This window comes from Cyprinodon tularosa, unplaced genomic scaffold, assembly GCF_016077235.1.
Source record: "Cyprinodon tularosa strain WSP-4 unplaced genomic scaffold, ASM1607723v1 ctg283, whole genome shotgun sequence".
NCBI classification, from domain to species: domain Eukaryota; kingdom Metazoa; phylum Chordata; class Actinopteri; order Cyprinodontiformes; family Cyprinodontidae; genus Cyprinodon; species Cyprinodon tularosa.
The window spans coordinates 706,442-719,545 of record NW_024038989.1 but is presented as its reverse complement, the minus strand read 5'-3'; the positions used below and the strand labels follow the sequence as shown (position 1 = coordinate 719,545).

Genomic DNA, 13,104 nt, shown 5'->3' with positions numbered 1-13,104 from the left:
TAAGGCTACATGTTAGAAATTACATCATTGTATAATGACTATACCCTATAAAAACTGGCACTAATGTTACCTACTGTAGCCTACTGTAGCTACATCAGGTCCATAACAGGATTTAATATTAGAAAGAGGATAAATTTAGAAGCAGTGTGCAAATCCTCTCCAAATCTTACGGAAAATATTCTAATAATCAAATGTTTTAACATTTACAGTAAGCCCTGTGGGAAATTTAAACAGCTTTCTGTCTAAGGTGGTTTGTAAATATATATCAAATTTCTGATCATATTCTTCAACAAAATCTCCTCATGACTGAGAATATAGAGTGCACTAAACCATATCGCCATTTGCCTTTTTGCTGTTATAGAAATATTAGTGACATCCCTGCTTAATCCATTGGTGTTAGAATGATCTCAGCCCATCATTTACTGGTAAAGGAGTGCTGCTCTAGGAATACTTGTGAAAGGGTAATATAGTGTGCTTCTAGAGATGTTTGACTGTTCTTCAAGAAACTTGTATGAAGTCAGACACTAACTTATTTGTTTTGGACGTTGGTTTGTTTATTGGTGCACAGTTGCGTCAGGTATTTTGGTCTAATGAATGCTTCAGAGTTTCTTTCACCCGAACTAAGGCGTCCTATTTGCAGATTGCCTCAAGCCATGCAGGTGACACAAAAAATAGGAAAAGAAGTTCTAGGAAGATAACATGGAAAATATAATAGTATTTGCTAGGGGTGTGCATTGGCACTGCCCTCACGATTCGATTCAATTCGATTCTATGATGCATTACGATGCATCAAAATCCCATTGACTTTGTAAAATCCGAAATGTGCCCAGATATCCACTTTCCAAGCTTTTGGTGCATTTTTAATTAGGCCTACCCGTCTATCGTGGTCATCTCCCTCCGCCTCAGCCTACTTGATTGTTGTTGGTATGCCCCCGGGAAGTAATTGACACTTCACAACTTGTCCATTTGAGGCCAGAAAATAAACAGTGACATAATCGATTATGGCACGTTGCCGCATCGATGCTGAATGGTGCATGCCCCACATTGCAATGCATCGCTGAATCGATTATTGTTGACACCCATAGTATTAGCCTATATGCAAGACTGTGTTTGGGCAGTAAGTTTACAAACTAGACAAAGGTATCAGTCCTGTTGTGGCACAAGGTGGTGGTAGCATCATGCAGTGGGGATGCTTGTCTTCAGTAGGGAAGGATATGACTGCCAGAACCTATGGAAAAATGGAGGGAGCTACATAACCTCTAGGTTGATGATTTGAAACACCATGTAGACATGAGACTGTTAGTGTTAATGCGCTCTAAAACATGGACAGAAATCTAAGGCTTTAACTTGGTTCATGCATGGCTGCTCTGTTTCTAAATTGAATTTATCTATCCACCAAAATACATGGATTAAATGGTGGAATATATATATATATATATATATATATATATATATATATATATATATATATGTATATATATATATATATATATATATATATATATATATATATATATATATATATATATATATATATATATATATATATATATATATATATATATATATATTATATGTGTGTGTTTGTGTGTGTGTATACATATATCCTATCACACTGGTTAAATGAAATCAGTCAAAATGAAGCAGGATGAGAGCAGCTTTATTAGCAGTATGTAGCAGCAGGATGAGAACACTTTAATTATTTCCTTCTTTTTTCTTTCATGCAGTCTTTCTTTGTCCATCACACAAACAGAAAAACGCATCTGATAGGTTTGGTGAGGGCTGACGTGGGTTAAATGTGCAACATCAGTGTGAGAGTGAGGAATGGAGGGGGGGGCTGCATGGGGAAGCCAGGAGACAGTTGAAGAGGGAAAAACACAGAGAGAGGGTGTTTCTAACCAGATATAGTCTCTGTGGTTCTTGTAATTATCTCCTCTGCAACTTCCTGTAACTCTACTTCGGTCGCTGACTTCCAGCTATAAATAGTCCTATAATGTACTCCCTCTGCCCTGCGCCACCAACCACGACACATTTAGGAATGAAGGAGACATCACTGCAACCTCTGTCTGTTCCTTTCCTTCTTTGCCCTCCCTCCATCACCTCCCCGGTCCTCCTCTCCTCTGCACCCCCTCTTCCTCACCCTCTCTGAGTTTCACTTGGCGGATAGGGTGTAGCAGCCATGTGGGTGCCACTGCATGTCTCGGATGCGCCTAATGGACTGCATCTGAGGGTTGCGAGCGCCGTACTCATTGAAATGCTTGTAGTCACCCTTTTCCAGCAGGTACTGGCTGCCGCGGTACCCAGGGAACTGGTACCCCACCCATCTAGGGAAGGAAAGAGGAAGCATGATGTAAAGAGTTTCAGAGTTAGACGTTAAAAAGATATTCATTAACAAATAAGTTGTGTTGAAAAATGATTGAGAGATAAGGGAGAACTGTGTATAAAAGATGTTTTAAGAGACATAGGCAGATAATTCAGAGTAGATCAACATTTCTCACACTGAAAACATTGATCTATTTGTCATGCTGTCAGGCTTTCAGACACAGACAGCTCCGCTCCCCAGCTGTTTGTTTCAAATAGTTCAGACCATTGAAAACAAAGTAATCACAGCAGAGGATAAGCTTTGTTTGCAGCCACACCTCTGCGAACACAGACAGGGACACTGTGCTGCTGACGTCTACGACACCATCAGAAAGCTGCTGATGAAAAAAGTCTCTATTCCTGATAGTCCGTGATTAGAAAGCTGCTTCAGCCTGTATATGAGAATGACGTCACAGATGCGAAAACCGTCTGACACACGCAACGCCAGGCTCTGACTTTTTTTTGATGCAGTAGTTTGAAAGGCAGAGTGCAATGTTTTTTGGCAGCTCTGTTGAAATATGCATGATCTACTGACTGGAAGATGCAAATGCAGAACAGACTCTGAGATAGCGGAGCTGCAGCCTCAGACAGGCATACAAAACAGTGTGTTAAAGCATGGCTGAGATGTACTTGTTAGGCAAGTTAAATAAGATCTCAAGCCATGAAAGTGAGACTTGCAATTTGCACGTATGAATGTTCTACCTCATGCTGTGAATATCAAATTTACAGCAGATAATGCTGTGACGTCAAGACGAGGGTGACACCAACATTATCCCACTCCTGGTTATATTGTTGCCAGATTTAGCCACTTTTGATACCTCCTCAAAGTTTGAAGCAGTGTTGGTGACTTGAAGGGTATCATCTATCAAATTATCTGCCAACTTTACCTTCTCTGTAAAGAATAAAGTTTGAGACGTGTGGCCCTTTGGGTCCAGAACAGTGCCTTGGAATTAAAATGATTCAAGATCCTATAAAATGGAAAAGTTTTTACATTCACAATTTAGGAAAATACAAGTTTTCCAGAGATCAAAGCAATTTTTCTTGTTTTTTTTTAATGGAGAACCTGGAGTATGATAAAATTATTTAGTAATTGTCATCAGGTATAATAATAATATACGGTAATAATATATAATAAAGGTATTATTTTTCACATTTAAAAAAAATTAGAATCGTTCAACCAAAAAGATGCATTACAGGTATAGTGGAGGATTTTCATGAATTTTTTAAAAGACCTGCCCTCCTCGCATAAAAAAAAAAAATGCACATGCAAAACATGCACATGCACAACCCTGTACCCGCTCTGTGAGGGTACATCTATTAAATGCGTGGGAGAGCATGCACAAACCCGTTTCTCCCTGTTTAAAAGTTGCTGTTTGCAACTTCCAAAAGAAGATTCGCAATTTTTCCATTATGTCAGACTCACTACCGTTAAGTCAAAATGAGGACAAGCATGTAGGATGACCCTATCCAGACATATCACCAGAATGATTGACAATAAGGAGGACCACTTATTTTGATGATCCACTCGGAAAAAGTACATCCTCCACTATACCCTTAATCTTTTCATTGATGGCCCATTTAATTTGTTTTAAAACACAACAGAATAAATTAAACAGTGTTTCTTGAATTTAACCTTAAAACTCCTAACTAATTTAACTTTATGAGTAAAGGCAACATTGCTTTACAGAAAGAAGTCCTGAGTTTCAATGCTACCAAGAGGCCTATTGACATGCAGGTTCATGAAAATAATTGCAAGGATGGTACCCAGTTGCTCTGTTTGCATTTTACTCTCATGCACAATTTTTAATTTGTTGCTAAATTGAAAAGAAATGTAGGCATTTTTCCATCTAGTAGATAGAGGTGAATAAACCAGGCAAGACTGCAAACTGGCAGAGACCACATATTTGAGAAAAATGGGGAGAGCTTTTCTGGAATGTGTTGCTATGAGGCAATTTGTAATTTTTCTGTCTTGTCAACAAGTATTGATGATGGTATATGCTTTCTGGAGATGTAGATAAAGAAATTAATTAATTTCAATGCATATGAGTGAAATTTTCACCATATCTGAAATTATTTTGCAGACTTTTTTCCATTTCCCATTTAGGGCATTTGGTCTTTTGTAGAATAGCCAAAAAAACACACTTAGGTAAACATAAAGACGTTTTTACCAACTTGTGGAAGTTATTTTGATTTTTTTTTTTTTTTTTCCATTAAACTTTTGTGATGCTCAAAAAAAACCTGCAGGCAAAAGTTGTGTCCTTGGATTGTAAACATTGATGAACCTGTGGAATTAACAGTTCTTTATTTATTCATTTTATTTTAACCCTCCAGACAATTCTATGCTAAAGGGATATTTATTTTTGTTTTCTTTTCTTCATTAATGTAGACCTATCTCTATCTAAAAAAAACTAAATGAGCCTTTTTATCAACATAAGGACAAGTAAAGTTCAGGACTAAGATACAACTATGGAAGAGTAACCACTCGACCAAATTTTTTTCCCTGAAGGTTTTCAAGATCTACTTTAAAATTCCTCAATGAGTATCAATCTCTAACACTCAGTTTTGTAGCCAGTAAAGTTTTTATATAGTTGGTAAAGCAGGGAACAATGTGCACTGAGGATCGGCCAAAAGTGTACAAGCACCAGAATCAGTTTAATTTCAATCTACAATGTTCCAAAAAGAAAATGCACAAGCAGAACATTCCCATTTTCCAATTAAAAACAAAATAGGATTTAATAAACCCCATGCTTCAGGCTATATTTACACATCCATGCTCTCCAAATTAAAGCGTTGGTGGAGAATCTTATTTCAGCTTTAAGGTCTGAGAGTAATATTTTATCTATTGTCATTTATTATCTATGTTTCGGAAGAAGAAAAAAACAACTGTAGTTTTATTAATACTTGTCATGCATAATTTCCATATATTAATACCTGATTGTGTGGAATAATTTGTTTTTTTTATCTCTAAATACATAGAAAACTCCTAGATGACTTTAAGAGATATAATTTTCTCATTTTCACTATAGTTTTTTTAAAACTGCGTGCATTCTGTATTTATAATTTTTAATGATAGTATATTGATGGAAGTAATTAGCTATTGTATTTTAGTTGTTGATATATGAACAATTAAAATGTGATAATCGCTAAAATATTAATTTGAGAGTATTACTGCAGCTACCCTCTGTTTTAGAGAGGAGCTACTTGTGAATTATGTCTACATGGGATCTGCTAGTAGGGATGGCCACAGGGATGGCCAATAATTGACTAGCTCCACCCCTAACACTCATCAGATGCAGTGTTTATAATGGCCCTAGTAGGTAGAACCTAAGCACCTCGAATGCAAAACAACACAAACATGATCATTGGTGATCAATCCGCTTGAGCAATCACAATAATGAGCTTGTTTAGTCTTGCTAAGAGTAAATTTAACATTCTGTGAATAATCCAGAGTAAAAGAAAAGGTCTTTCTACATTTTAAATTCTAGCAGGAAAGGACCAGGTTTTATGCGAAAGAAGTTAAGAAAGCAGCTTCGCTGTCATACATTTTTTTTTTCTTCCTGGGATTCCCTAAAATAATTGCAGGTCAATTTGCTCCTTTCTCAGCGTGACGATGCAACCTTCAGAGATAGCAAGCAGCTTTTATTTGTGCCCAACTTTTTCTGTTACAATAAAAGAAAACTTTAAGGTAGAAAAAAGAACAAAGGAGGCAAATTAGCATGTTCTGCAGCCATGGAAATATAGTTTCCCTGCAAATAGCTTCCTCCTGTTTTTTAATCCTGTGACTTTATTGTAAATCCTGTACTTTGAGAATATATTAAGTATGACATCTTTTCCAGAGAGCTCAGAAAGATCCAATAGCGTTAACAAAGCGTGCAATAATTTGAAATACGTCCAACCTTTGAGTTTCTGACCTTTTGAATTAACATAGTTGAACTACACTGAAAATGAAATTCAGAAGAGCAAACACATGACAGTCAGTTAACAAATACGATGGTTTCTGTTACTATTTATACAACATAATGCATATAATATTTTAATAAACTCTTAAAAAACTTGTTTTTTTATTTTAATCTATGAACTTTTGATGATTGAAGATATGGTGGCTAGGTCCCATTAAGCCTTTTTGCAAAGACAAAGTTAAGGTACTCACGTTCCACAGCTGACCAGGATGCTTCCCACTCTGTCGGTGAAACCATAGGCACTCAGGCTGGGAACGTCATCGTCCATGATCTCCATCTTGCGACCCTTGTATTCTCCGACTTCATATAAGCAGATCTTGTGCTCCTCAGGATCCTGTAGCATGTTGGATGAACAAGACAAGAAATACATTAGGGAAAAAAAATCTAAGAGAGCAAACTTTATGCTCTACTGAGAACATAGCTGTTCTCACCATCCGCACAGGCCTGAAGGACAGAAGGTAATCGTTCCTCTGATTGTTGCTCCATGAATCCCATCGGGGGTACTCACCCTTTTCCAGGATAAACATTTCACCACAAAAGTTCATCTGCTCAAAGCCCACAAATCTAATAAAGGGGAAGAAATATCAGCAAGACATGGAAAAAAATATAAGCATCTGGTTTCTTATTATGCAGAACTCTTTGTTAGCCTCCTAGAGCAGCATATTACCCTTCATAAGAGCTCTGCTTAGCCTCTGATCCCGTTCTTCTGCCTCTTGACTCTTTTTATAGATTACTGTTGAACTATTTTGGCCTCTTGTGCTTCTTTGGAGATTCAGTGGAAATAAATGAATAATAATGCTGCTCTTACTCTCTTATTTTGTGTAGTAATTTTTATTCTACTCACACAGTAACCATTCCCCTAACATCATATACACAGAGCAAAGTTGCTGCCCAGCTCTGATCAAAGTCAGACACTAATTGAAAAGCTGAAGTTCCCACCCCTGCTGCTCTCTGCAAATAGCTGCGGATAAAAGCCTCCCCTGACTGCCTAAAATGCAAAGTGAAGAAATGTCATATAATGGAGAGGCACATCTGTGAAATCACCTGCATGTTACGCACAGGAGTGGAACTTCTGTACTTAAACGTGTGGGCATGTGGTTGTCACTGTACTTACGGCCCACATTCGACACGAAGGGAGCGCACCCTGTCCATTCCCATTTCACACACATTCATGCACTCTGCATTGATCTCAATGCAGCGGCCCTGGAAGTTCTCCTGGTCGTAGACGCACATCTGATGACACAAATAAAAAGAAATGGGTTAATGGAGAAAACTTTCTAAAAAGGTAGATATTGTTATGGAGAGCCCATTTTAATCTGAAAAACACAAAAATGTATTCTTGAGTATTTTTCAGTCGGTGGTAGCTCCTGACCACCTACTCAGGAAGCTTTAAAAAAACAGCAGGTTGAAGTTGGCAGGTGAGAGCGCAGAGGGTAAGGTGTTAGGCCAGACGCTTTACACCATTTAACAAAGACGACACGATAGAGTAGCAGGAGATGTTTGAAAATCTTCAGCAGATGTGTGGGTGTACTCTGTGCACCTTGTAGGACATCTTGTCCATTGCAGACATCTTGTTCTCAGCTGCCTTCCCATCAGGCTGGGACTTGGGTTTCTCTGCTCGAGCAGACATGACTTTAAGAACAAGAAGAAGAGGCTGTGTTTACTCTCAAAATGTAGGTTTTACCTATAAAGAGTTTATAAAGACCTTTGCCAGAAACACAGAACAACCAGAGGATTTTCTAAAAAAAACTTTTTAAAGCTTCCTTTACAAGCTGGAGAAACAAACAAGTTAAACAAGTATTTCAGTTTTTAAATGTTCTATATTAATGTTCGGCTTAATGTTAACCTTTAGAATAAAAAAATAAATAAAAATGTTCAATATGTGTTATTTAAGGGAAATGTAGTAAGATACATTTTGATTTATGTTAGCAGGGACCAATAGCTGGAAAACTGGCGAAATTCAAAAAAGGTCTGAACAGCTTTGCTGGAAAGAAAGAAAGTTATTAATCAAGGGGATTTTTTTGTAGTTTTGCATTTTTTGTGGGCGGGTTTTTTTTGGCGTTTTTTCTTTATTATTAATCAAGTTTTGTGATAAATTTCTATTTTTTTTATATAACAGCTAACTAATATAGAAAGGGACAAATGTCTTAGTTTTGGTTACATTTAAGTTTAATCTTTGAGTTTTCATTCGTTTTATTTCCATGTTGTGTTATTCTAGTTATTTTTTATTGTATTTGAGTTCTTAGGTATTTCTTGTTTGCCCTCTGTCGCCCTCTTGTGTCAGTCTCCTTTTCCCTAGCTCCTTTCTAGACTCCTCTGTTTACACCTGCTCTCAATCTGCTGATTAGCCTGGTCTTTGTATCTCTCTCCCATATATACACCTCCTGCTCAGTCACTGTTGCTGGTTAGTTGTTGTCTCTTTGTCCCCTTGTTGTGATTATTCCTTGTTCTCAGTTTTTGTGGATTTATGTTTATGGATTTTTGCTTCTTAAATCTGCAAGTAACCACCTTTAGCTTCAGTATGCATTCTGTCCTGTCAAACATCCACCCAACTTGACAATAGCTTGATCTGCCTCCTGTTAAAATATATCAATTAATATTTTTTTTTCTGCTTTGCCTTATTTTGCATTTTTTGTGGGCGGGTTTTTTTTGGCGTTTTTTCTTTATTATTAATCAAGTTTTGTGATAAATTTCTATTTTTTTTATATAACAGCTAACTAATATAGAAAGGGACAAATGTCATAGTTTTGGTTACATTTAAGTTTAATCTTTGAGTTTTCATTCGTTTTATTTCCATGTTGTGTTATTCTAGTTATTTTTTATTGTATTTGAGTTCTTAGGTATTTCTTGTTTGCCCTCTGTCGCCCTCTTGTGTCAGTCTCCTTTTCCCTAGCTCCTTTCTAGACTCCTCTGTTTACACCTGCTCTCAATCTGCTGATTAGCCTGGTCTTTGTATCTCTCTCCCATATATACACCTCCTGCTCAGTCACTGTTGCTGGTTAGTTGTTGTCTCTTTGCCCCCTTGTTGTGATTATTCCTTGTTCTCAGTTTTTGTGGATTTATGTTTATGGATTTTTGCTTCTTAAATCTGCAAGTAACCACCTTTAGCTTCAGTATGCATTCTGTCCTGTTAAACATCCACCCAACTTGACAATAGCTTGATCTGCCTCCTGTTAAAATATATCAATTAATAATGATGTATTCTGATTTTTTTTTTTTCTGCTTTGCCTTATTTTACTGTTTATATCTCTACCTTTGTTCTTGGTACTTTTTAGAATAAAAAGAAAAACAATTACAAGAGGCATTGCTGTTATTGTGTCTGAGGCATGCTGAAATCCCTTTCTTCTCTCTCTGCTCTTTGTAAAAATACAAAAAGAGGAAAGGTGACTGATGTAGATAAAAGTTCTGTCTCCTGAGACCCACCTTCAGCAAACGTTTAACTTGCAAAAGAGAACAAGGAAGCATACAAAGCAAAGCAAGAGCTGTTTTTTTAAAGCTGTAACAAGAATATCAGTCAGTCTGTGCAAACTTTACCACAGTTGTTCATAGCTGGTTTGAGCGCAAAACAATCAATGTTTTTCATCCATAATCAAACAAAGAGAAATCCCAACAGACAAAACAAAGTGCAGAAAATTGCTAAAAAAAAATCCTTTCTGCTGTCTGAAAACATTGCTGTCGTTTCAAAACATGAGTTTTACAATATTCTTTGATTAAGACTCAATGTTGTTGTTTTTTTATTAACAATACTGTAATTGTGGTTAACAGTATCACATTTAATGATCAAATTTTGACTTCTAGTTTGAACAGACATCAGCATAAATATCTGGTGTCTATCTTCCTCCCTTGTTTTCTTTTTTGTGTGGTGTTGATCAATGTCTTACCTATGGCAGTGTGTGCGCAAAGGAGTGGACTGGTGGTCAGTGTGGGAGGATGAGGGGCCAGTGCAGCTTTTATATGCTGGCGGCTGGAGTGAGGGGATTATACAGACAGAAGCAAACCCGCTGAGCTCACAGCCGCTATAGAATAGAAATACCCCATCATCAAAGAGAGAAAAACAGGGGATACCAGCTGAAATAAAAGAAGACTAAACCAAAGAAATATGAGCAACAGAGATTCCCTTTTTGTTTCATCAACAGGACTTAATGAAAGAAAAACCACTAAAACAAAAGCTTAATCTTTGACTAAATTTGCATATAAAGTGAGAAACTTACTGTAAAACCACATTATGGTCCATATTGACCATACATATAACTAATACTTATAATCAAAATGAACAAATTCTTTTTCACTAAAAATACAGTTGTGAATAAGTGCAAAAACATATTTTGTCATAATAAGAAACCAGCACTTTTGCTTCTTGCGAAGTTACTGAAGTAGAGACACTTCAGCTACAATGGCAAATACAACCAATAGGATCAAGAGTTCTTTTTGTTCTTTTTATTGTTTTTTTAGGGTTGTTATATATAAAATGTTGCCTTGCAAACCTGATGAATTGTAACAAGATTTTTGAATTGACATATATATGGAAATGAAATACATCTTACCAGTAGCCAATAGATGCATTAGCCTCAATAGGGAAATTTTTTGAACCAATGAAATGCAGCGATGTGTATGACGCCAAAGCATCAACCAGAGGTAGAAGGCTGGGGCAAAACAAACTCAGCTGTACCCGTTTTAGCTGAAATACCCTCTATTTCATATTTAAAGGAATAGTACACCCAAAACATGATTAGCCTTCATTTTCTACTCACCCCCATGCTGAACAACACTTTGGAGTACTTTTTTGATATCTCAAATGCATCTGGAGATCTGGGAGGCTTCTTGCTGTCTGCTGACATTCAAATAATGGAGGTCTATGGTGCCCGAGGCAGAAAGGTCCATAAAAGTCCACAAAAAACGTGCCAATATTCCTCCATACTGCTCGTCCAATGTATTCCAAGTGTCCTGAGTTGGTAGCGTCCATAATTTACTCGAAACAAAGTCATTTAGAATGTTTTTAGAGCATAAACAGTAGTGTATAGGATTTCCTAAAAGCGTGTTCACGAGTCTACGGAAACCGCGGCAGACCAAACCAGACGAAAGTGCGCATTCAGCGTCTGCTCTGCCGATAATGCAAGCGTAGAAGAAGAAATGTGCTGTTTACCTGTGCAAAGAAAGAAACAACGAAAGAAAAATGTCTGAGGACTTCAGTGTTGAGGAAGAGCATGAGTCCTTTGCCGAGCTGAATGCGCACTTTCGTCTGGTTTGGTCTGCTGCGGTTTCCGTAGACTCGTGAACGCGCTTTCAGGAAATCCTATACACTACTGTTTATGCTCTAAAAACATTCTAAATGACTTTGTTTCGAGTAAATTATGGACACTACCCACTCAGGACACTTGGAATACATTGGACGAGCAGTATGGAGGAATATTGACACGTTTTTTGTGGACTTTTATGGACCTTTCTGCCTCGGGCACCATAGACCTCCATTATTTGAATGTCAGCAGACAGCAAGAAGCCTCCCAGATCTCCAGATGCATTTGAGATATCAAAAAAGTACTCCAGAGTGTTGTTCAGCATGGGGGTGAGTAGAAAATGAAGGCTAATCATGTTTTGGGTGTACTATTCCTTTAAAGAACAATCCAAAAGGACTTTTTCTTTGGATGGGAAGATATTTGTGCTTCCGACCAGATTTGCAAAGACTTTGATTTATTCATTAACTCTGCTAGTTGTGAAACAACTCAAGAATGTGATATGTCTGAGCTGCTACTGCTGCTGTGATTGGCTAAAAACTCCACATGGGAGGCAGGTACCCAATCAGCTCGAAGAATCATACTGAATGTCTATCAAGGACATTTTTTCAATTCAAAATGAATTTTCCACATTTTGAATTGAAAAAGCTTTCTGAATGGGATTTAAAACGTCTGTATCTAGTTTTGACTTTGATATACTGTTTTGAGCCATGAAAACACCTTAATCCAAATATTACCACTGCAGCACTGTGGTCGGGTTGTTGTCATGCAGGGAGATGAACATCAATCCCAATCTCTGGCAAACTGGAAAGCATTTTGTACAATTTGCACTTGTATTTATTGACATTCATCTTCCAATTTAACTCTCATTAGTGTTCCCATTACTGCTTAGCAAAAATGTAATCAAACTATGATGAGTTTGCCAACATGTTTTAATCAAATATAGAAATTACAGCTGAAAAAATTAATTGGAATAATTGTGATTAATCAGTTATTAATTGCCAAATAATCAAGTAATTGATTAATCATTAACTGGAGTTCAGAGACTGTAAAATATGCCTTTAGGTTACATTTTGTATTTAAGATTAAAGAAACCTTGTTCGTCTGTCAATATGCTCTATCCAAAACTCTGCAAGTGATCGTTTTAGTTTAAGCTGGTATAATTTCTTAAAAATTCTAAAAAAAAAACTTTTGCCATCCAATTATCAATCAATTAATTAAAAATATAATTGAGAGATTAATCAATTTGCAAAATGATTGTTAGATGCAGCCCTAATAGAAATCTTCTATATTGAGTGATCGATTTATAGAACACAATAATGGCAACACAAAGTGCTTTACATAAAACAAAAACATGAGGCGATGAAAACAGAAGGAAAGATGATTACTTGTTGTGGTTTTTTGTTGCTTCATTATCTATCCAAATTCAGGTGATGAAGTGAATAGTGCTCTGTAATATATTTTTGATCCTGTTTGAGTGAGGTAAATTCTTTCTAGTATGTTTCTTAGTCTGCATGTCGTTTCACTAATGTTCCCTAACAACCCACGGAGGC

The 13,104-nt window shown here is 36.8% G+C and overlaps 1 protein-coding gene across 2 annotated transcripts; it reads right to left on the bottom strand.

Annotated features, from left to right (window-relative positions):
* Positions 1-1,639: 1,639 nt before the first annotated feature.
* LOC119786933 (beta-crystallin B1-like) lies at positions 1,640-10,337 on the bottom strand. 2 transcript variants are annotated; one of them, XM_038290520.1, is made up of 6 exons: positions 10,202-10,337; positions 7,861-7,952; positions 7,435-7,553; positions 6,752-6,884; positions 6,512-6,654; positions 2,153-2,324 (listed from the first exon to the last, which is right to left on the bottom strand). In XM_038290520.1, exons 2-6 carry the CDS (start codon positions 7,948-7,950, stop codon positions 2,153-2,155), a joined length of 657 nt encoding a protein of 218 aa, XP_038146448.1. In that variant the 5' UTR covers positions 7,951-7,952; positions 10,202-10,337. The 2 variants fall into 2 exon arrangements, with proteins under 2 accessions (XP_038146449.1, XP_038146448.1); XM_038290521.1 differs by lacking the exon at positions 10,202-10,337 and having other exon boundaries at positions 1,640-2,324; positions 7,861-7,950.
* Between the last annotated feature and the right edge of the window lie 2,767 nt (positions 10,338-13,104).

Bases quoted from the DNA above. Each gene is read 5' to 3' on its own strand.
- LOC119786933 (XM_038290520.1), bottom strand. From the start codon at position 7,950: ATGTCTGCTCGAGCAGAGAAACCCAAGTCCCAGCCTGATGGGAAGGCA. The intron at 6,885-7,434 runs GTAAGTACAGTG...CCCCTTTATTAG, and splicing joins CTTCGTGTCGAATGTGGGCC to ATTTGTGGGCTTTGAGCAGA. The intron at 2,325-6,511 runs GTGAGTACCTTA...TTCCTTCCCTAG, and splicing joins ATCCTGGTCAGCTGTGGAAC to ATGGGTGGGGTACCAGTTCC.